Genomic DNA, 21,778 nt, shown 5'->3' on the forward strand with positions numbered 1-21,778 from the left:
ATTTTCCTTCTTCTCTTAAGATGAGAATTTGGTTTGTGATTTCTTAATTATGTCAAAGTGTGTTAGGAATCTGACCTGACATAAGAAACCAGGTACTAAATGTGTTGTAGGATCAAATTATCTAAGGAAAACTACTTATTGACATGGTACTCTCTATTAGGAAAAAAAAACCTTAACGTCACAGAGATAAATGTTTATCTTATTGACCACAAACACAGGGAATTCTGTAGATGTACACCTGCAGGGCAGCAGGTTCCATGGTAATGTCATTGTCACAGCATGCCATGCTCTTGCCCCGTCCTCTGTAGACCTGGAGTCTACCTTCCACCTCTCCCATCTTTACTCTCTGACTAGTGAGCTCTGCTAGAGCAGGAGAGGGGTATATTTCCTTTCACCATTAATGTTGGGATTGACCCTATAACCTGCTGTAGCCAATGGAATATGCATCTACCACAGTGCTTGATATAAGCAAATGAAATGAATTGATAAATTTTGAGAGAAAAAGCTACATTCAGAACCTGAACTTCTAACTTGTGACTTTGATGTATATGCCTTTTGTTTGTCATTTGCTTTCTGACTCCTTCCTTGCAAACTATACTTTTTAGTCTTGCTGTCAGTCATTCCCAGTTATGTTCAGCCGCTAAGAGGTACTTGCACTGAAAGAGAGGAGAAGTCAGGGTTTTTCTCCCCATTTCTCTTCTTGGGAGGAGAGGATGCATTTCTAGCAGTGGCTGCTTCTCGTCTGTGATTCTAGCTCCCACCAGACTGCCCTTCCTCCATGATTCCATGGCCTTCATAGCCTGTAAAGGTTTCCACTCCCACCGGGTGGTCCATGTTTTTGGGGTCTAGCAAAGACACATCCTTTCTTTATCCTATCATTCCCTAGGGGCATACCAGCTGCCTGCAGTTAACAATCTTTGGGTTTCCGCATTTTCACCTATTGGCTTTTTAGCTTTTCTAATCCCTATTTTTCCTAAATTAAATTCCTTCTAGTAGTTTCATTTTACTGGCTGGATCCTGATGGGTAACCTATTTCAGGAGTCATGTACAAAACTACACTTTTTTTCTAAAACCTGGTTTCTAAGGGTTTATTTTCGTCCTTAATTTTTCGTTGAGAGCATTCCTGAGAAATGTTTTTCCCCGTAGCTTCTTTTCTTTTCCTATGGTAATAGTATTTTGTACAAGTTCAGATAAAACTCTATCCAGAACAATAACAGCAATCAAACAACTGTCAGCCCACTATTGTCATTTGTTCCCAAATCAATTCACAGATTAAAGATGTCAGTTGTAATCAAATCAATCCATAAATCTGATACAATTCCTATCAAAATCTTAACAGATTTTTTTCATGCAAATTGAAAACTGCTTCTAAAATTTATATGAAAGTGCAAAGGGCCAAGAATAACTTCCTAAGAAAAATAAGGGGGAAAGAACTTTTCCCCCAGATAGCAAAACATATTAAAAAGATATGATGATAAAGAAAGTGTGGTACTGCTTCAAGGACAAACAAATAGACCACTGAAATGGGACGGACTGATATTCTAGAAGAGTCCAGAAACATACCCATTAACATGCACGTATGAATTCTAGGTTTTTCCCAAAGTTAAACTACACAGCAGGTGGGAGATATGTTCATTTCAGTAAAAAAAACCCAAAAAACAAAAAGACCAAACAAATTCCCAGAAAAATTAGGTGGTGATATTTTTTTTTAATCATTTTTTATTGAAGGATAATTGCTTTACAGAATTTTGCTGTTTTCTGTCAAATCTCAACATGAATCAGCCATAGGTATACATATATCCCCTCCCTTTTGAAGTTCCCTCCCATCTCCCTCCCCATCCCACCCCTCTAGGTTGATACAGAGTCCCTGTTTGGTTTCCTGAGACATACAGCAAATTCCTGTTGGCTATCTATTTTACATATGGTAATGTAAGTTTCCATGTTACTCTTTCTCATTCTCTCCTACCTAGAACCTATTATGCAGAGTGAACTGAGTCAGAAAGAGAAAAATAAATACCATATTCTAACACATATATACAGAATCTAGAAAAATGGTCCTGAAGAATTTACTTACAGGGCAACAATGGAGAAACAGACACAGAAAATAGACTTATGCTTTTTTTTAAAGTGGGAATTCCTGGAGGTCTAGTGGTTAAGACTCTGTGCTTCCTGCTCAGCCAAAAAAAAAAAAAAAAAAAAAAGTGACCATGCCCCTATCTCATAGGATGTTTATTCTAAAGCCCTTGTTAATAAAGAAAATACTGATTTCCTCCGTCATCCTGCTTTGAGAGAATTCCTGAGAAATCTTCCACGCCTCCCACCTCTGCCCTGTACATGTTAATCTTAAATGTCAAAAGCAAAAATAATAAAAAGTTTATAAAATAATGAGAAAAAAAAACTAAGTCTGAATATAGGAACTGGCTATCGTCCAACTACAATATTGAAAAGAGATACACAGCCTCCCTGGTGGCTCAGATGGTAAAGAATCTGCCTGCAATGCGGGAGACCTGGGTTCAATCCCTGGGTCGGGAAGATCCCCTGGAGAAGGAAACGGCAAACCACTCCAGTATTCTTGCCTGGTGAATTTCATGGACAGAGGACCCTGGCGGGTTACAGTCCATGAGGTCGCAAAGAGTCGGACACGACTGAAGCGACTAACACTTTCATACACAGCCTCAAACACGTTTCTAGATACGGAGGTTGGCGGCTGGGGTCGGGGGTTGGGGGGTTTGGAGGGGTTGGAGAGGGCGGGATGCGGGGAAGATGAGAAATATATTTGGACAATCTAAGCAGGACTCCCTCCTCTCCCCTCGGACTCCGATTTGAGCTACCTCCCCTCACCCTTCCACCCTTTCTACCTAACTCCCCACCCCCGCTGAAGACTCAGAACACCGAGGCGACTGCACTGGCGTAAATTTCTTCCTACTTGCGCCACCGCCCCTGAAGGCCGTTTCATGACGTCAGAGCTGAGCGAGGGGGCGCCGCCTCCTGGGTGCCAGCCCCTCCCAGCCCTGCGGCCCTGGCTTGCCCTTTAAAAGAGCGGGGCCTGCGCCAACCGCCCCACACCGCGGGGACCAGGATACAAGGTTGTTTTCCCGGAGTATCTTCATCTCGCCTTCCGTCCCCTTCTCATTCACCGCTCCAACTGCTATCCTTTTCTCCGCGCAGATTTGGACGAGCCAGGCCATGCAGCCGGCCGCCCTTCTCGGCCTCCTGGGAGCCACGGTGGTTGCAGGTGAGTGGGAGCGGCTGGCCGTTCAGCACCGCGGACAGCGCCAGCCTGTCTCCTTGGCAGTTCTGGGCATGTTGGCTGGTGGATACTGGGAGAGGGAGGATTGAGTGGAAGATCTCTTCCTCTTGATTGAGGGTCTTAATTTCTTCTCTTCCCTGAGTGTTTCCCTTCAACTCCCTGCCTCAACATCTGACTTGGAAAAAGCCAGAGGACTTCCTAGCTCATGTCTATAATGTCACATCCTCTCCATCTATTTAGAGAAATGCTGTTATAGTCTTTTTCTGTATCTGCAATTAAGTGTGTGTTTGGCTTTTTAAAGCCAGATGACCACGGAGAGACAGGAGTACACCTATTATATTAGTTGGCAACTGTATAATTTCTATGACTGTTATTAATATCATTTAAACATAATGAGATAAAGATAAGTCTCTTATGTATATATGTATATATCTTTTTTCTTAACATATATGTTAAGAAATGACACATATGCATGTTCATTTATCCTCAGGCTTAATGTAATATTTTTCTGTATTTTATAGTTCTGTCTCTGGGAAGAGGTAATTTCACACTCAAATTAATACATCTTTAAGTTATAAATGAAAAGTGCAATAGATATTTTGACTTTTGTGCTCCAGAAAAATAGTGAGTGTAAAGTAACCACAAAAATATTCTTAGAGTAGTAAAAATAAATTGTTTTAGTCAATTTGGGAGGATGCAATTTTAAATAGTAGATATTTGACAGAGTTTCTTTATGCCTGGAAAATTGTGGGATTAATCTTTCAAACTGCTCTGAATCTCAATGATCTTTGGAGATTTTGGGGGAAAAAAGTGTGTGTGTGTGTGTGTGTGTGTGTGTGTGTGTGTATTTGTGTGCTGAAGTCATTACGAGTCCACTGGAAAGTAAATATGCTGCCACCAGATTAAACTGGAGAGTTTTTTTTAAACGGTCTTAATGACCTCATAGAATATTTTTCTTATCTAAGATTGAGATTCCTAACTAGAATTGAAGCATTGCCATACATAAATATGAGGGTTTCATTGACAGTAATTACTGGATCCCAGATGTAAAGAGAAGACAAAAGCCAGCAGTAATTTATTTTATTGCAAATTCAGAATTTTCAAAAAATTCTTGTCACTCTTACAAATTGCCTACAAATGTTCATGATTTAATTGAAGAAAGCCAAATAAATAGAGTCCTTCCTGTCAAAAATATTTGCAGAAAGGAATTGCTTAATAGGCTAAATCTGTGCTATACATTGTGCTATAGACCACGAAAACAATGTCATTTCTGAGACTTATTTACCTACATGTGTGTTAGTCACTCAGTCATGTCTGACTCTTTGTGACCCCATGGACTGTAGCCCGCCAGGTTCCTCTGCCCATGGAATTCCTCAGGCAGGAATACTGGAGTGGGTTGCCATTCCCTTCTCCAGAGGATCTTCCCGACCCAGGGATCAAACCCAGTCTCTTGCATGCAGGCAGTTTCTTTACCACTGAGCTACCAGGGAAGCCCCTATAGTGGTAAAATATTTATGGCTCTTTTGCAAGATAATATTTTAAGAAGGGTTTATATTTTAATATCAACTAAAATCAAGATATTCTTTAAGAAATTTTTTTTACTGAGCTATAATTCACACACATAAAATCTACACTTTTTAAAGTGCATAAGCAGTGATTTTTAGAACACTCACAGATTGTGTAACCATTATAACATTTCAGAACATTTTCTTTCACCCCAGGAAAAAAAAAAACTCTATTCCCCATTCCCTCCTCCTCCAAATGCTTGGAAATGAGACATGGTAGCCTTCAAGCAGAGTTTGTTATTTACCAAAATCACAGGAATCCTGCAGAAACCATCTGGTTTATTTCCTACCATTATGAGCTTCTGGAAGGAGATCTATACCTTTCTACAGTAGTTACTATGCAGCCTAAAAAATTAATATGCATTCAGGAGCTACATGCTATTCATATTACACTAGGTAAGATGGTTTCTGCATTCAAAATAGCTTGCTTACTGTATTATTTTATAGCTGTTTTATTTTCACTCTGGGATCAAACCTTAGTTTGTTAGTCTTATTTGTTGTTCTTGTTCAGTCGCTCAGTCGTATCCAAGTTTTTGCAACCCCATGGACTTCAGCACCCCAGGCTTCCCTGTCTTTCATCATCTCCCGGAGCTTACTTAAACTCATGTCCATTGAGTCAGTGATGCCATCCAACCATCTCATCTTCTGTCATCCCCTTATCCTATAAAAAAGATCTTAATGACCCATATAACCACAATGGTGTGATCACTCACCTAGAGCCAGACATACTGGAATGCAAAGTCAAGGGGGCTTTAGGAAGCATCACTATGACCAAAGCTAGTGGAGGTGATAGAATTTCTGCTGAGGTATTTCAAATCCTGAAAGATGATGTTGTGAAGGTACTGCACTCAATATGCCAGCAAATTTGGAAAACTCAGCAGTTAGTCTTATGGAATACTAATATTTTGGAAGTTATTCTCAGATTTACCATGTGATATTATTTGAAGGTTTTTCTGCCATTTGATTACTTCACTTTTATCATAATCATTGGGTTTTCTTTTGTGCCCCCTAAATCTTAACTTATACAGAAATAAAATAAGCTACTTTAGGGATATCAACATATCTCTGGTTATTACTTTGGTGTCACAGATTCTACTGGAAGAAATACAATGGAACTTAGATATCTCACTAGATGCATAATATGTTTTCATAAGGAGATCTGAGTTCCATCAAAAACACACCTGAAGAGCCTCAATCAGGGAAACAGAACTGTTCTATAAAAACAAACATAAGTTACAAATTGTTTAGAGTCACTAAAGAAAAATATTCCTCTGCCCCAAATAGTTAATAATAGCAACTATTATACATTTGTAGGGGGAAAAAAGAGAAAAGTTATTACCAAGAAAATGTATTACCAAAGAAAGTTTAGTAATGCTAGAATTTAAAAAGGCAACTTCTAGTTTATTGCAGGAGTAATTCTCTCAGTTATTTCTTTTCAGGGCATTTTCCAGATATCAGGTGGAAAGAGTAAGTGCCGAAGTAGGAATGTTCTCAAATAACAGTCATTTGGGGCATAAAATAATGGCCCAGCATATTGGACTCTGAATGTCAAAGGTGGCCATCCAGATCTTATCTGAACTACATTTCAGGAACATCATGGGGTCACCTTGTTAGCCACCTCTCAAATATTTTACCCATGATTTTAATTTAACACACTGCATTACTTAAGTCCCTTGAAACAACTGAAGTAGATCCCAAGCTGTGCTTTGATAAGGAAAATTCAATAAGGTAAGTAAATGAAATAGGAGTTTTATTTCTAAATTGAGTGCTATGGTTTGACCAGAGGGAAGCAGCTAGAGAGACTTTGAAAGCAAATATTTGGGAAGGAAAGGTCAGGTTGCTGGTAATAAGCAGCTGCATTTGAATAGCTTACATCTCTGATGTCTGAGAGTTTTGCTCTTGCTCCAAATAGCTCTTCACTTGTTTCAAATTCCTGGAAGAATCTTTTGCACTGAGCTTCTCCAGCCATAATCACTGGAAGTGTCAGGAGAACTATGGAGATGGGCCTATATGTAAATGATTTGAACTCCTCCAGTGGAAAGGGCTTAGACAGAACAAAATCAAAGTGAAACATAAAAAAATCAAAGCAACTGAAAAAGGCACTGTAAAATTAAAAACACCTGAAGCATTTCCTAAGCAGACAAAAGCACCTCAATCATGGGTTTAAAATAAACAGAATCTCATAAAATTTAATTTAAATAAATTAAAATTTGTCTTTTTGCAATATATCATGAACCTCTGTTAAACACTTCTTTGCATGTGCTATCATGGACTCGGTGCTGTCCTGGTAAAATTAGATACTTTCCGTGTTCTTTACCTGGATGCAGACAACATGGGGGAAGGGAAGCAACACTGATACAGCCACATAAGCACGCTTGTCTAAGAAAAGACTTGGGGTAAAACAATGTAATTAATTATATAAAATAATCACAACCACGTTTTTGTAAAGGAAGTGAATTTCAGGGAAAATATTTTCTTGGGGACTGGAAGAGGCAGAGGGAATCATATCATTACCCATTTTGAGTAGGCAGAAAGGTTGAAGAGGGCACCCTGGTTTCATTTAAGCTAAGTTTGCTTTTAATTTTTTTGTAGATATATATATAGAAAACTGCATGAATCATAAATTTACAGTTTGGGCTTCCCTGGTGGTTCTGTGCTAGAGAATCCACCTACTAATGCAGGAGATATGGTTTTGATCCCTGATCCAGGAAGATCCCACATGTCTCAGAGCAACGAAGCCCATGTTCTGCAACTATATTGAGCCTGTGCACCACAACTAATGAGTCCTTGCGTCCTAGAGCCCATGCTCAACAAGAGAAGCCACCACAATGAGAAGCCTGCGTACCACAAATAGACAGTAGTCCCTGGTCGCTGCAACTGGAGAAAAACCTACCCAGCAACAAAGACCCAGCACAACCAAAAATAAATAAATAAAATTATTTTCAAAAAGACTTTTTAAAAAAGAAAGATCCCACATGCCATGTGGCCAAGAAAATAACTAAGTATACTTCTTACTGAATTTTTCACTCATTAAGCACACCTGTGTAATCAGCACCCAGATGGAAAACAGAACATTGTCAGTATCCCAGAAGGTCTCCTTCTGTGGATATGATTTATATTGGATATAAGATAGCATTTATTTCCAAATCTTGTTTATAACGTGTTAAGGAAAAACAGCTGTGTATGTGTATGTGTGTGTGTATACATGCAACTGGGGTGATTCTGGTCCCTGAGGCAGACATCCCCAACTGTCTCCACCCTGCTCAGCTCTGACTCTGCGCCTCCTTCCAAGTAGCATGCTGGGGTGGGGTGATTTTGTGAGTTTGCAGACACACAGCTTCCAAAATTCAACTCAAGTTGTTTCCCATTCCTTTTCTCCTTCAAAGCCGTCAGCTCTATGCCAGTGGACATCAGGAACCACAAGGAAGAAATGGTAAGTTGAGATGGAATTCTGAAATCTAGATTTTTATCTAGACTCTGGATTCTCCCACTCATTATCTCATCAAACTAAACAAAACAAAAAGCAAACAACAATGTGGAAACAGGAGTAAGTGATGTCCCTCTTGCCCTGGTGTTTTTACCTTCTTCCTGGATGTTTTAGTGCCCATGAGGATAGCTGTCATCACACCATTTTCCTTCTAATCTGTTCAGAAGTGGGTGTTTATTTGTTTCTCTGGATAGTCTTGACCCAGTGCCTTTTTGCATTGCTCTGTGGAGAGGCCTGGGAGGTTTCAGTACAGACCTTGTGAATCTACATTCCTGATCCAAGGATTCTGCACAAGTACAGGTCACACAGTCAAGTTTCTCTCGACAGCAGCTCTGGGTTAAGTAGTCCATCCCAGTGACACCAGCTTTGCCAACCTACTTTTGGGTTCCCCCCTAGGTGACTCACTGCATCATCGAGGTCCTCTCAAATGCCCTACTGAAGTCCAGCGCTCCACCCATCACCCCTGAGTGCCGACAAGTCCTGAAGAAGAGTAAGTGTCCTCCACTGCAGGAAATCTTTGTCCTTTGAATAAGGACAAAGATTTGTCCTTTCTCCTGCTCCCTCCATTTCAACTTCCACTTTACTTCCCTATGACCCAGGGGTGTGATGCAGTGGGAGGGGTACAGGCTCGATCAGTATCTGGGGAGATAAGCTACGGCTTTTAGTCCTTGCTATACCACTTAATAGCTAGTGTTACCATGGGGAACACCCCTTGCCTCTCTGGGCCTATTTTCTCAAATTAAATGAGGGAGTTGAACTCAATGATAGTCTGTGAGACGTTCATCAGTTCTAAATTCCTTGGTTTGAGAGTTTGTAAGTTTAAAACAGGCTTTTATTTAGTGGAGGGAGGTATGGGGAATGCTTGTTTATATTAGACAGAGGGGAGAAGTGTTGAAAGATGAAAGGATAGAAGAAAACAAAAATTATACTTCTCTTTGCCTTCTACTCTTCTGACAACGAGGAGTTAGAAGCTTGGAAAGGTGACTGGGAAACTTTTGGCCTGTTTATGTAACAGACTGGTTAAGCCGTTTTAATGCATAGCTTATCAGAATGTGTGTGTGCACACGTGCACGCATGCATGCATGCATGCATGCATGCACATGTGCAACTCTTGGCAACTCCTGCCAGGCTCTCCTGTCCATAGAATTTTCCAGGCAAAAATACTGAAGTGGTTTGCCATTTCCTTCTTCAGGGGATATCCCTGAACCAGGGATAGAACCTGAGTCTCCTGCATTGGCAGGCGGATTCTTTACCACTGCACCACCTGGGAAGCCCATTGTTAGAATGAGTGGTACTACCAAATGGTGTCAGGAGTTTCAGGCCTGAGAATTGGAAGGGGTGGGGACAGACTTAGAGCATCCAAAAAGTCAGAGCGATGGCCTTCTGAGTATAGACTGGGATGTTTCTCTGCAAAACAGCTTATGCTGAAAACAAAATTCGAATAGTGATACAACCAGTATCCATTGGGAGTTGACTCGAAGGGACAAATTTTACAAAACTATGCATCTGTTTATCATAAAATCAAACTGATTCAAAAAAAATCCAAAAAACTCTGCTCTCTTTAACATCTTTCTCTGCTTTTAAATTTTGAGTCAGGCTATGAACAGAAGATTTTATTTTTTTCTTTTCACCTTCAAAATCTCCCATTGCCAGATAATACTCTCTTTCCATTGCTGCACATGAGGCCCCATGTATAAAATTATATTTAAAAAAAAGTATTAGTGACTAGCCAAAAGAGTAACCTGGGGGACTCTATCCACCACTGGGGGCTTCAGGATAACCATAGGAGGTGTGGGAGCTTGAGGCCATAGGAGCCCCATGCACAGTGGAAGGAAGCTTCCCTAACACTCCCAGCCTAATACTTTGATGAATTTCTCCCCAACTTTCTCTCCTAGCAGTTATAGGAATGAGCTTGTTTGAATGAGCTTATTAACCATTGCAGGGAATGAGTGAGAGCAGGGTGGGTCTCCTGGCAGGGACTAAAATCTGCTCCTTTGGGCCAACCCATCTTGCTCTCTTCCTTCCCCTTTCTTTGTTTACCAGATGGATGCAGAAGTTCTGGGTCTGTCAGACTAGGTCATCAAAGAACCATGATTGCTTTTTGTTGTTTAGTCACTTAGAAGAGTTATTGATTGTAGGGCAAACTGCTGTTAACTGCCAAGATCAGATTCTTAACCCTCAGGTAGGATTCTAGCTTTTGCTCATCATTGACTGTGCCCTGGGTTTTTTTGAGGTCTCTTGAGACATCCCCAGGAAAACTGGTAAAAATCAAATGACCCATGTCTCTCAGGACCTTAGAGACGTCACAGCCAGAGAGCCATTCAATACTGAGATCAGGAAAATTTGAGCTCCTCCAGGGTGGTGGAAACTCAAACACCAGTCAGGGCCAGACAGATAACAGAAAGGAGTAAAGCAGGACAGGAAGTGACTCACAAACTGGAGGATACATGCCCCTTCTAAAGGGGAGTAGATTTTTCACAGCTTCAATCCTATTGTGAGAGAAATATGGATTCTGTTGTGAGATCTTGGGATTTTTCACAATAATTTAAAAGTTGGATTTTTCTGAGCAATATTTCCTGGCATTTAAGTATTGCCTCTGAATTCAAATTTACTGAAAATGTTACTTAGGCCAAATACAACTCACCTCTGGGCTACCAGTTCATAACTTCTGCTGACTGAAAAAAAAAAGTACAACCTAAAAGTTGAGAATTATGTTTTATTCCATGGACATATTGAGGACTTAAGCCCAGGAAACAGCCTCTCAGATAGCTCTCAGGGACTCTTTTGAAGAGGTAAGGGAGGAGCCAGGATATATAGGAGTTTTTGCAACAAAAACCAGGTAATCAGAACTTCAAAAGATTACTGTTAATTGAAGATAACTAGACATCTTAAGTTAATGAATTTAGCACTTTTCTATATATGGGAAGATTCAAGAGTCTGGGATTATTGAAGTCATTCCTTGGATATGTACTTTTATCTTATTTTTTCCTTCCTAAATCCCCTCTGGGTACACAATTAGGTGTGGCTGATGGCTTGATGACTTCCCTGGTGGCTCAAATGGTAAAGCATCTGTCTACAATGCGGGAGACCTGGGTTCGATCCCTGGGTCGGGAAGATCCCCTGGAGAAGGAAATGGCAACCCACTCCAGTACTCTTGCCTGGAAAATCCCATGGATGGAGGAGCCTGGTAGGCTACAGTCCACGGGGTTGCAAAGAGTCGGACACGACTGAGCAACTTCACTTGTCTGATGGCTTGATGACCATAACATCCTTTGTTTACTGACTTGGCAGGCAACATTCTTTGTCCACACTTCTGTCCTATTCTGGTTTTCTCTCTCACTGACATGTCTTATGCTTATCAGAGAACTAATGGAGTTTCCTGCCAACTAGCTGGATGAATTCCTTCATGCAGCCTCCCTCCCATCCCCAGCCCATCTCCATCTCCACTCTCACTTTCTCCAGCACATCTCTGGATGTGCTGAGCAAACGAACATTTGGAGAGTAGAGAAAAATCATTGTTTTATGGTTTGAAGAGAACTTAGGGAATTCATGCTCCAATTTAACAGGTATAAAAATCTATTTGACCTGGTTGATCTGGTCCTCTTTGCAACATGACAGTCAGGGAAGGAAGGTGCATTTTTCCTCTTTCTACTTGAAGTAAGAGTGAGCTTCACACCTTCATTTTCAGATTGACAAAACTGTATGCTGCTAATCACAGCCCTCCTCATATCTCACCTGAAGGGGCTAAAAGCTAAATTTAGGAAGAAGTGCTAAGTCTCAGGCAAGCTGCTATAGGCAGCATACATTTAACTAGGAAAAAATAAAAATAATTATCTTCCTTACCAGCAGGTAGTAGGAAATGGGCCACACAGCCTCTGCCCGGGGAAGCTAAGATTCTGTTTGAATGATGTCAGTATCTCTGCTCAGATCCTCCCTGCTTATCTGTGTCTACCTGGTCAGCCCTGCCTCAGTGCTGCACACACCATCACTGGCTCTTAAAAGGCAGAGGCATTGGTGAGGAGCTAGCCCTCAGGTGTCTGGGTGTGAAAGGTCAGGGACATTTCAGTTGCCTCATAAAACATGAGGATATTATTATGCCAGACTAGGCTTTTAAGCAGAGAGGAATAGACTGCTTTCTTGGACATTTTTACAAAACAGACCACTTTTTTCTGTTTTGCAAATGTCAATTCAAAATGACTCACCAAGAGCTGTTCAGTAGAAATACCACGTGAACCACATATATAATTTCAAATTTTCCAGTAGCTACATTAAAAAAGTAAAAAGAATAAATAATAATAAATTTAATAAGTAAATAATAATACATTTACTTTTGTCCCATTTATTTTATCAATATAATTTTTATATGTCCAATATATTTATAATATATTATACTGTACATCCAAAATATTATCATTTCAACATATAATCAATATGAAAATTTGAGACATCTTACATTCTTTTTTTTTAATCTGAAGTATCTGACATCTTGTCGCTTCTTACATTTATGGCATGTCTCAGTTTGGACTAGCCACATTTCAAGTCCTCAATAGCCACAAAAGGTTGGTGGCTCTCACCATGGATGGTGCAGAGGTCAGCCCAGAGCTGTGAGCGGCATTGACTTCAGTTGTTCTATCTGAACTCAGTGACATCAGTTGAAATCCAAGCCCTCCAAGCTAACAACTCAGTGTTAACTACATTATCTCCTTTTGTGGGATGCCCTTGAGTTAAGGGAGTTCCCTGGTGGCTCAGACGGTAAAGTGTCTGCCTACAATGCGGGAGACCCAGGTTCGATCCGTGGGTCGGGAAGATCCTCTGGAGAAGGAAATGGCAACCCACTTAAGTACTCTCGCCTGGAAAATCCCATAGACGGAGGAGCCGGGTAAGCTACAGTCCGTGGGGTAGCAAAGAGTCGGACATGACTGAGTGACTTCACCTTACCTTACCTTAGTAAAGAAGGTGTCAACAAATAATGAATTTGAGTCATTTTAGTGAGGTGGATGAACACAGAGCCTGTTACATAGAATGAAGTAGGTCAGAAAGTGAAAAACAAATATTGTATATTAACACATATATATGAAATCTAGAAAAATGGTACTGATGAATCTATTTGTAGGGCAGGAATAGAGATTCAGACATAGAGAATACACTTACGGACACAGCGGGAAAAGGAGAGGGTGGGACAAATTGAGAGAATAGCATTGAAAGATATACATTACCAAGTGTAAAACAGATAGTTAATGGGAAGTTGCCATTTACAGCAGGGAGCTCAGCCTGGTGTTCTCTGATAATCTAGAGGGCTGGGATGGGGTAAGAGGTGGAAGGGAGGTTCAAGAGGGAGAGGACATGTGTATACCTGTGGCTGATTCATGTTGATATATGGTAGAAACCAACACAACATGGTAAAGCAATTATCCTCCAATTAAAAATAAATAACCTAAAAAAAAGCTGTGAACATTTGGAAAAGATGAGAGAAAACAATATTCAGTTAAAATATTTGTTACACCATCTACTGTTACTGTTGACTTGTGCAATACAAAGATAACTCAGTTTACTGAAGTTCATTCTCAACATTTGAGAACAGGAGGGGCAGATGGGACCTGAATGAGGGAAGGACATGGTCCCTTCCACTGCTGTGCGGTTTTCTCAGGGAAGAAATAAACACCCTGCTTATCACCAATTATTAAGCTATATTGTAACTTACTGCTAAGTTGCATTTATACAGTTGATTGGATAATTAAAGTCTGATAAACTAAGAGTCAGACAAGTCTGAGTGACTGAACAACAAACTAATAATTAAAGAAATTTAATCCTCTGTTGAATCTGATATTTTCCATTTTGGCTATTTAACTTTACTTAGCTGGGTTCTAATGGGAGATATTTACACAATGCTAATTTTTAAAGGTTTACTTAGAGTAAATTTGGAAAGAATGGTCCTTAATTACACCTCTCTGAGCCTCAATGTCTTTGTTGTCACAAGGAGGTTGAACTACACAAATTCTAAGGCTTCTTCTGGTTCTAAATTCTAACATTTTATATAATGTTTATACTATTTTATAAACCTATATTTGAGTTTCAATTTGGTCACTGAAAGATGCTCAGGTGATCCAGTGGTTAAGAATCCACCTAACAATGCAGAAGACACAGGTTTGATCCCTGGTCCTGGAAGCTCCCACATGTCTTGGAGCAACTTAGCCCAGTACACCACAACTACTGAGCCTGTGCTCTGCAACAAAAGAAGCCAACGCAATGAGACGCCTGCACACCACAAGGAAGAGCAGACCCCCAACTCACTGCAACTAGAGAAAGCCCGCAGGCAGCAAAGAAGACCCTCCCCAAAAAATGCAGCCAAAGAAGAAAAGAAAAAAGATGCTTATGGGTGTTATGAAAAAATAAATATGTAGAGTATTTATTATCAGATTTAAATACAGCTAAGGAGTTTTCATACCACTTCTTTCAAAAGTAATCTTAAAAAATTAACTGAAAAAATTACCCAAGGATTTTCAGGATCTTTAGGGTTTGTAGTGATCACTGAGGCTGGTGCTTACTGAACCAGAAGCAATTCTGAAGTGATACTCTTTTTTATTTTCATTATAGATGGAAAAGAGCTCAAAGATGAAGAGAAAAGTGAAAATGAAAACACAAGGTTTGAAGTGAGATTGTTGAGAGACCCAGCTGACACCTCAGAAGCCCCCGGGCTCTCCAGTAGGGAGGACTCGGGGGAGGGGGATGCCCAAGTCCCCACAGTGGCAGACACGGAGAGCGGTGGGCATAGCCGAGAGCGGGCAGGCGTGCCCCTGGGAAGTCAAGTGGCCAAAGAAGCAAAGACACGCTATTCTAAGGGCGAGGGACAGAACAGGGAGGAAGAAATGGTAAAATATCAGAAAAGGGAACGTGGGGAAGTTGGCAGTGAGGAGAGACTGTCTGAAGGGCCGGGAAAGGCACAAACGGCTTTTCTCAACCAAAGAAACCAGACTCCGGCTAAGAAAGAGGAGTTAGTGTCCAGATATGATACACAGTCTGCGGGGGGCCTTGAGAAGTCGCACAGCCGGGAGAGGAGCAGCCAGGAGAGCGGAGAGGAGACCAAGAGCCAGGAGAACTGGCCCCAAGGGCCGCAGCGCCGCCCGGAGGGCCAGGAAGCACCAGGAGAAAGCGAAGAGGATGCCAGCCCCGAGGTGGACAAACGGCGCTCGAGGCCAAGACACCACCACGGGAGGAGCAGGCCCGACAGGTCCTCTCAGGAGGGGAATCCTCCCCTCGAGGAGGAGTCACACGTGGGCACGGCCAACTCAGGGGAAGAGAAAGCCCGCCATCCAGCCCACTATAGTGCTTTGGAGGAGGGAGCCGAATATGGGGAGGAAGTGAAGAGACACTCAGCTGCCCAGGCTCCCGAGGACCTGCAGGGGGCACGATTCGGGGGCAGAGGACGTGGAGAGCACCAGGCTCTAAGGCTTCCTAGCGAGGAGAGCCTAGAGCAGGAAAACAAGAGACAAGGCCTCAGCCAGGATCTAAACATGGCGCAGGGATACAGCGAGGAGAGCGAGGAAGAGAGGGGTCCGGCGCGGGGACCCAGCTACAGAGCCCGGGGAGGGGAGGCGGCGGCCTACTCCATGCTAGGCCAAACAGATGAGAAACGGTTCTTGGGTGAAACGCACCACCGTGTTCAGGAAAGCCAGAGGGACAAGGCGAGGCGCCGCCTACCAGGCGAGCTGAGGAATTACCTCGACTATGGTGAGGAAAAGGGTGAGGAAGGAGCCCGAGGGAAGTGGCAGCCGCAGGGAGACCCGCGAGACGCTGACGAGAACAGGGAAGAGGCTAGGCTTCGAGGCAAACAGTATGCTCCCCATCACATCGCTGAAAAGAGATTAGGGGAGCTCCTCAATCCATTCTACGACCCTCCCCAGTGGAAGAGCAGCCGTTTTGAGAGAAAAGACCACATGGATGACAATTTTCTTGAGGGTGAAGAGGAAAATGGGCTGACCTTGAATGAGAAGCATTTCTTCCCAGAATACAACTATGACTGGTGGGAGAAAAAGCCCTTTGAAGAGGATGTAAACTGGGGGTATGAGAAGAGAAGCCTGGTCCCCAAACTGGATCTAAAAAGGCAGTATGACCGAGTGGCCGAACTGGACCAGCTCCTTCACTACAGGAAGAAGTCAGCTGAGTTCCCAGACTTCTATGACTCCGAGGAGCAGATGAGCCCACGACACACAGCAGAAAATGAAGAGGAGAGGGCTGGCCAAGGAGTTCTGACGGAGGAAGAGGTATAGTGGGGCTTCTGCTTAAAACTAACTTCATATAGTTAATGTTAGTATGTTATGTACAAGATTATCTAATGTTATGGGGAAAATGATGGGAATTGATCACCATGAGACTGTAGACCTAGTAAGGGAATGGAGATAACATCTAGGTTTGATTTCTACCGGGCATCTAGCCATTGTTGACATCCCTGTCAACTTCCTCCCACTGCAGTGCTTCTCAACCTCAGCTACACATTGTCATCACCTGGGGAGCTTGAAAAATTACTGACATTCTGGGACCCACCCCCAGAGATTCTGTCTGGTACTGGATGCTGCCTGGGCATCAGGATGTTTAAAGCTCCCAGGTGGTTTCAATATTCAGTCAAGGTTGAAAACCACTGGTCTAGTGTATTCTCCTCGGTCATTTGACTTTTCATCACTATTTCCTGGGGGTAGGAAAGAACAGACAGTACAGAAATTAGTTGCTTTGTTCTCTCTTTTTTATCTCCTAGCCTACAACATTCAGATATCTATGTCTGGGAGAAGTAACGTTCCCGGAGCGTTACCTTTCTTAATAGTGTTTTGTTTTGTTTTTTTCTCCCAGTATTGATTATGTAGCTTGGTGCGTCTCAAAGTTGAATGTGTATCAGAATCATATGGGGTTTCTAGCCTTAGAGTGTCTGGTTTGGTAGGTAGGCCCCAGGTAGGGCCCAAGAACCTGTATTTCTGATAAGTTCCCTAGTGATGCTGATGCTGCTGGTCAAGCAACTGCATTTTGAAAACCACTGATGTAGGGTATCTTCTATAGAATCTAACATATCAAAAACTCCCTTTTCTGTTCATACTCCCTCAAACTACAAAAAGGTAGGTTGTTTTTTGATCTGGGACCTCATGCCTCTACTTTTCTGTATTTTCTAGGAGAAAGAACTTGAAAACTTGGCTGCGATGGATTTGGAACTACAGAAAATAGCTGAGAAATTCAGTGGTAACCGAAGAGGCTAATGGTCATTAGAGTAAAGGGCAGATTTTAAGAGAGCCTTCATATGATCTGTTATCCACCACTTCACGGAAAGACCCCATTTATTTACCCAAAGGCAGAAAGTAGAATTTACTCATTCAAGGTTTGACACAATTGGAAATGTCTTTTTTGCCAGAATGCTATTGAAAATATGAATAGCATGACTTGTAGTATACTCTTTATCAAAAAGTAGATATATTAACATGCTTGTGACAATGACTGTGCTACTGTCCTTGAAAAAATGTCTTAGTTTGAAGTAATAAAATATTCACCTGAGGCCAAAAGCATCATGTTCTCAGCTTCCCTTGGGCTAATATGAAGGGGTCTGACTTTCAGATCCATTCTTCAAAGTAAATTCTAAAATACAGCAGTAAGATTTGTTGGTTTGTTGGTCTTTGAATGCAGAATAGAAAAAAAAAAAAAAAGGGAAAAGAGCAAACATCTGAAATAAAAGAATCCTGTGAAGGATATAAAGAGAAAGAGATCAGGAAAAGGCATCTGTTTCCCTGGGCTGGAGAAAGGTTAAATAGGCTTAAAGAACCTGTTTCAAAAGTGATCATAAGACATTACTTTTACAGTCCTATTACCTGGAGAGCTCTGGGAATAGCCGGCCCAGAGTCATTTTTCAGGGCTGAGGAGAAAGTTTGGACAGTGGGAAGAACTCCCAACTGGGAATCATATCTAGGATAGGCCAGACAGATCCTTGGAACTTCAGGGCTTGTTTGATTTCTGCTCTTCAGGAAGACAAGGCTCTGACTCTGTAGCTGTGTGACTTTGGGCAATTTACTTTCCCTCTCTGGAGCTCAGGTACATCAGTAAAACAAGGGTATCTGTTCATTGGATTGTTATGAGGATGACTGAGTTTATGCAAAACACTCAGTATAGTGCCTGGTGTAAGGCAATGGTGTAGGAAACACTGGCTGCTAGATTTCTATGGCTGCAGCTTCTCCCAGCAAGACTGACAGACAAGATCTCTTCTTCCTTTTACTTGTCATCTCATTCCTCACATATGGTGGCTTCTGCTTGGTTTATTACTACTGTTTTGGCAGTTTAGGGAAAGAGTTGTTTTCTGGGCATCAACCATGACTTTTATTCATCTGGAAGGCCTGGTTCTCCTCCTCTTGACTACGTCAAGAATGGCCTGTGATTCAGCCAGATTATTCTGAGGTTAACTCTCGGTGACACTTTTATCATACAGAGAGCAAGCCAATCAGTGTGATGAAACTGACAGCAAATTGTTCTAAATCTGGGCACACACTTTTCAAAGGCTGCTTATTATCTCTTTAGGGCCCTTTTTTCTTGCCATGGGATCATGATAGGGTTCTTGCAGAGGCAAGTGAGAGTGCTAGGTGGCTGCTGAAGGCAGTCCTCGTGAGGCAAGGAGTTGATATATAAATGTTATAGCGGTTTCCTGGGGCTGCCATAACAAAGTACCACAAACTGGGTAGTTTAAAACAACAGAAATTTCTTCTCTTATAGCCAGAAGTTCAAAATTAAGGGGCTAGCAGGGCCACACTCCTCCCAGTCAGTTTCCCAGAAAGAACATCTTTCCTTGCCTATTCCACCTTCTGGTGGTTTCAGGCATTTTGTGACTTGTGGCAGCATCACTCCAATCTCTGCCCCATCTTAACATAACCATTTTCTTTCTATGAGTCTCTCCTGTTCACATAATGTTCTTTTTATAAGGATGTGAGTCATACTGGATTAAGGGCCTACCCTACTCCAGTATGACCTCATCTTAACTGATTACATCTGCATCAATCCTGTTTCCAAATAAAGTCACATTTGGAGGAACTAGGGCTTGGAACTTCAACATATCTTTTTCTGGGGGCAAAATCTAACCCATTTAAACAATTTAACAAGCAGGCCAGCTCCCACACCCCTCAGGTGGGTTAACTCTGAGCCGAATATTCTATGCCTCCCAGAACTCCCTGGGGAATTGAGCCCCAGGTGCCACAGGTGACCTCACTAATGCACCCGTTATGGGCTGTGTTTACCTCTCTGTCCTCCTACTGGTGTTTCCTGGGATCTCCTCTTAGATAAACTGATTGTCCTCAACTTTTTAGTTCAGGGATTGCTCCTGGGAAACCTTAACATAAGAAACTCTAACATAAGAAAATTCAAAGGCAAGCTTCTTTTATGGCAAATAATGTAACCATAGTTATAATACATTACAGTTATAACCACCTGTCTTAATGCATCTTGATAGAAGATACTAGGAAATGCTTAACATATTGCAATATATAAAATGCAATATGTCTCTCCCTTTATCCAGTGCAGTCCAATAAAAAATAAAATAACTTCCTAAATAAAGAGAACTCATGGGCCCAAAATGAATAGACATTTACTTACTGGATGAGAGAAACACTGCAGTGCATCAAATTCCAGCCTGGCAAGCCTCTCACACACATGGAGTGGGCACTGCTCATGAGGGGAAGCTGCTGGTAAATGGAGCACAGCACTGAATGATGCCTCAGGCTTGGAGATGGTTCACACAGCTGCCTTCTGGCCCACTGCCTGGTGGGGTCCTGTGTACAGCCTTTCATCTTAGTTTGCAAACACTTCAGAGCAGGGGAATGTGCAGGCACAAATGCCCTATCAAGGATGCAGGAGACATCCAGAGAGTCCCACCTGAGCTGTGGTGCCCAACAGAGTGCAACTAGGACCTCTGTGGGGCCACTATTTCTTCAAGAAGAAGTCCAGGACCACCCAGGTCATGTTTTCACCTCCTTTAATCAAAATAACATATGTTGATGGTAAATCATCAACTAGTCCTAAAAGGCTTACAGTGAGTGTTACGAGTTGAATCGTGTGCCTCAAAATGCTATGTGTGTTTAATCACTCAGTTGTATCTGACTCTTTGCGACCTCATAGGCTGTATGTATGTAGCCTGCCAGGCTCCTCTGTCCATAGAATTCTCCAGGCAAGAATACTGGAGTGGGTAGCTATTCCCTTCTGATGGGATCTTCCCTACCCAGGGATTAAACCTGGGTCTCCCATATTGCAGGCAGATTTTTTACTGTCTGAGCCACCAGAGAAGCCCAAAATGCTATGTTGAAGGCCTAACCCCTGGCACCTGTGAATGTGACCTTATTTGGAAATAAGAGTTTCTACAGATGCAATCTAGTGATACTGGGGTCATTAGGGGCCCCATATACAATACAAAGAGGGAAATTTAAATACAGACACAGAGGAGAATGAATGCCATATGAAAACAGACATAGAGGGAAGATGGCCATGTGAAGACAGTGGCAGAGGCTGTAGTTATGCTGACACCAGCCAAGAAGCGCCTGGGGTTACCAGAAGAGGCAAGGAAAGATTATCGCCTAGAAGTCTCAGGAGTAGCATGGCCTTGCTGACACCTTCATTTGGAATTTCTGGCCTCTAGAATTGTGAGAGACTGTATTTCTGTTTTAAGACACCGAGGTGTGGTACTTTGTTAGGGTACCGTAGGTACCTGATACAATGAGAAACAGATGGCCTCTGCCCTCTCCTCCCAAATCCTTCTGCAGATGCAGCCACCTGTAGTTACTTTACAGTTTTTCTTTTCTTAGTTGAGTATTCTAATTGTCACAGTTTCTAATATTTTATCAAGTGATGGGTCAGGAGGGGAGAAAGGATCCTCTCATTACCAAATGAAAATACACAACAGACTATATTATTATAACATACAATTGGGAGATCTCAGGTGCTAAATAACTAACTAAATACAATAATTACTATTTGTCGCTCAGGAATTAGTCACTTGGACACATAACAGGCCTCAGTGAGAAAGTGAAGACCAAAAGGAAGCAGGATGAGCCACGTGGACATCTGAGAAAAGACATATCAGGCAGAGGGAACAGCAGGTGCAAAGGCCCTGAGACAGGAATATGGTTAGAACACTTGGAGAACAAGGAGGCAGCTTGGGGCCAGCCACGGAGGATGAGCATAGAGAGGTGGCAGGGTCCAGATCACGCAGGGTTTTGTAGGTCCTGGTAAGGACACTTGCTTTAGCTATTGGAAAGTTCTCCAGAAGACTGACATGATTTGGTACACATTGTGATGGTCTGCAGCAGGGTGGTGGCACTGGGTGTGGAGAAAAGTAGTCAAACTCAGGATCTATTTTGGAGGGAGATAACAGGGAGGGCCAATGGCTTTGGTGTGGCAGGATGGAAAAAGAGGAGTCAAGGATGATTCCAAGGTTTCAGGCCTGAGCAACTAGGCTTAAAACAGGGGTGG

The 21,778-nt window shown here is 42.1% G+C and overlaps 1 protein-coding gene across 2 annotated transcripts; it reads left to right on the plus strand.

Moving 5' to 3' along the window:
- Positions 1–2,968: 2,968 nt before the first annotated feature.
- CHGB (chromogranin B) lies at positions 2,969–17,841 on the plus strand. Of its 2 annotated transcripts, XM_081556423.1 has the most exons (6): positions 2,969–3,086; positions 3,169–3,235; positions 8,202–8,248; positions 8,699–8,792; positions 14,897–16,563; positions 17,458–17,841. In XM_081556423.1, the coding sequence occupies exons 2-6, from the start codon at positions 3,187–3,189 to the stop codon at positions 17,539–17,541; spliced, it is 1,941 nt and encodes a 646-aa protein (XP_081412549.1). In that variant the 5' UTR covers positions 2,969–3,086; positions 3,169–3,186; the 3' UTR covers positions 17,542–17,841. The 2 variants fall into 2 exon arrangements, with proteins under 2 accessions (XP_081412549.1, XP_081412548.1); XM_081556422.1 differs by having other exon boundaries at positions 3,014–3,235.
- Positions 17,842–21,778: the final 3,937 nt, after the last annotated feature.

This window comes from Giraffa tippelskirchi, chromosome 13, assembly GCF_054371585.1.
Source record: "Giraffa tippelskirchi isolate mGirTip1 chromosome 13, T2T-mGirTip1v1.2.pri, whole genome shotgun sequence".
NCBI lineage: Eukaryota > Metazoa > Chordata > Mammalia > Artiodactyla > Giraffidae > Giraffa > Giraffa tippelskirchi.